This window comes from Anneissia japonica, unplaced genomic scaffold (assembly GCF_011630105.1).
Source record: "Anneissia japonica isolate Jap-2015-1 unplaced genomic scaffold, ASM1163010v1 scaffold205278_len1140_cov173, whole genome shotgun sequence".
Classification (NCBI taxonomy): domain Eukaryota; kingdom Metazoa; phylum Echinodermata; class Crinoidea; order Comatulida; family Comatulidae; genus Anneissia; species Anneissia japonica.
The window spans coordinates 1-1140 of NW_022737656.1; the positions used below are offsets into that span (position 1 = coordinate 1).

At 37.6% G+C, this 1140-nt stretch overlaps 1 protein-coding gene across 1 annotated transcript; it reads left to right on the top strand.

Moving 5' to 3' along the window:
• Positions 1-45: 45 nt before the first annotated feature.
• On the top strand, positions 46-1134 carry LOC117117440 (thyroid receptor-interacting protein 6-like; the record flags this gene model as incomplete). Its single annotated transcript, XM_033261739.1, has 2 exons — positions 46-162; positions 824-1134. Coding segments are annotated over 2 exons (243 nt in total), but the record flags the coding sequence as incomplete, so codon positions are not given.
• Between the last annotated feature and the right edge of the window lie 6 nt (positions 1135-1140).

Consider the following 1140-nt stretch of genomic DNA (forward strand, 5'->3'; position numbering starts at 1 on the left):
TATACAGTATATGTATATATAAAAAAATTGTTTTCTTGAAGGAAATTTGCACCACGCTGTTCGGTTTGCTTACAACCAATCATGCCTGAGCAAGGACAAGAGGAAACTGTGCGTATTGTTGCTTTAGACCGTAGCTTCCATGTTGGCTGTTACCGTTGTGAAGTAAGTACAATAATCATAATACTCAGTTATTTCATTCACTTTGATTTCCCTTTTTCCATTCCTTGCCAGCTAGCTTCTTTTTTTGTGCAGTTCTATCAGGATAGGTGGCGCCTGAGTCTGGGATGGCCGAGACTCAACTGGTGCTGGACAGGGTACCTTCTGACAGATCCCTGCTCAGCGATGAGGGCGTATATCCATACTGCGGTTTGGGTGCTGGCTTGGAGTTCCTCTTTTCGTTTTTTTGCGCATAGAGACTCCTGTATTTTGTGCAATATAAATGTATAACCTTTAACCTTTAATAAAAAACTAGACTTGCTCTTTCTGTTTGTAAAACAGAACATAGAGCTTTTCCTCATTGGTGTGCTTTGGTATGACATTATTTTTAAAGTTGCTTTCAGGCTCTCTTTTGGGAAAATATTTATTCCTTTCATACTTTATTTTCGAGTAGTGTCCTCAAAACTTGACAATAAATAATGACTTTCATTTCCATAAAATCATACACAATTTCTACCGTGTTTTCACTGCAACCATTAGTTTAGTTTTGGAAGGCTGCCCAATTTGACTGACCAATCAGCATTGTTGAAAACAGTCAAATATAGCTTCTAGTGATTTTATGGAAACCAGGATTTTTAAATTTTGTACATGTATTGTCACTTTACAGGATTGTGGACTACAGTTATCATCAGAAGTAGATGGACAAGGTTGCTATCCATTGGACGATCATGTGCTGTGCCGCGAGTGCAATGCAAAGCGAGTGCAGAGTCTCGCCTCCGGAAACGTCCACTAAGAAACTTGGATAAAATAATATTCTACAGTTCTCAACACCTTTATTAAGTGTGCTTCCAGCTGAAATTTTATGTACATTGTGATAGCATATTAGGAATGAATTGCGAGAACACCACTTACCATTTTTACTATAATAGTAAGGCTGCTGATTAAGAAATTTATTTATAACTGTAAGGCTGGAAGAATTTAGTT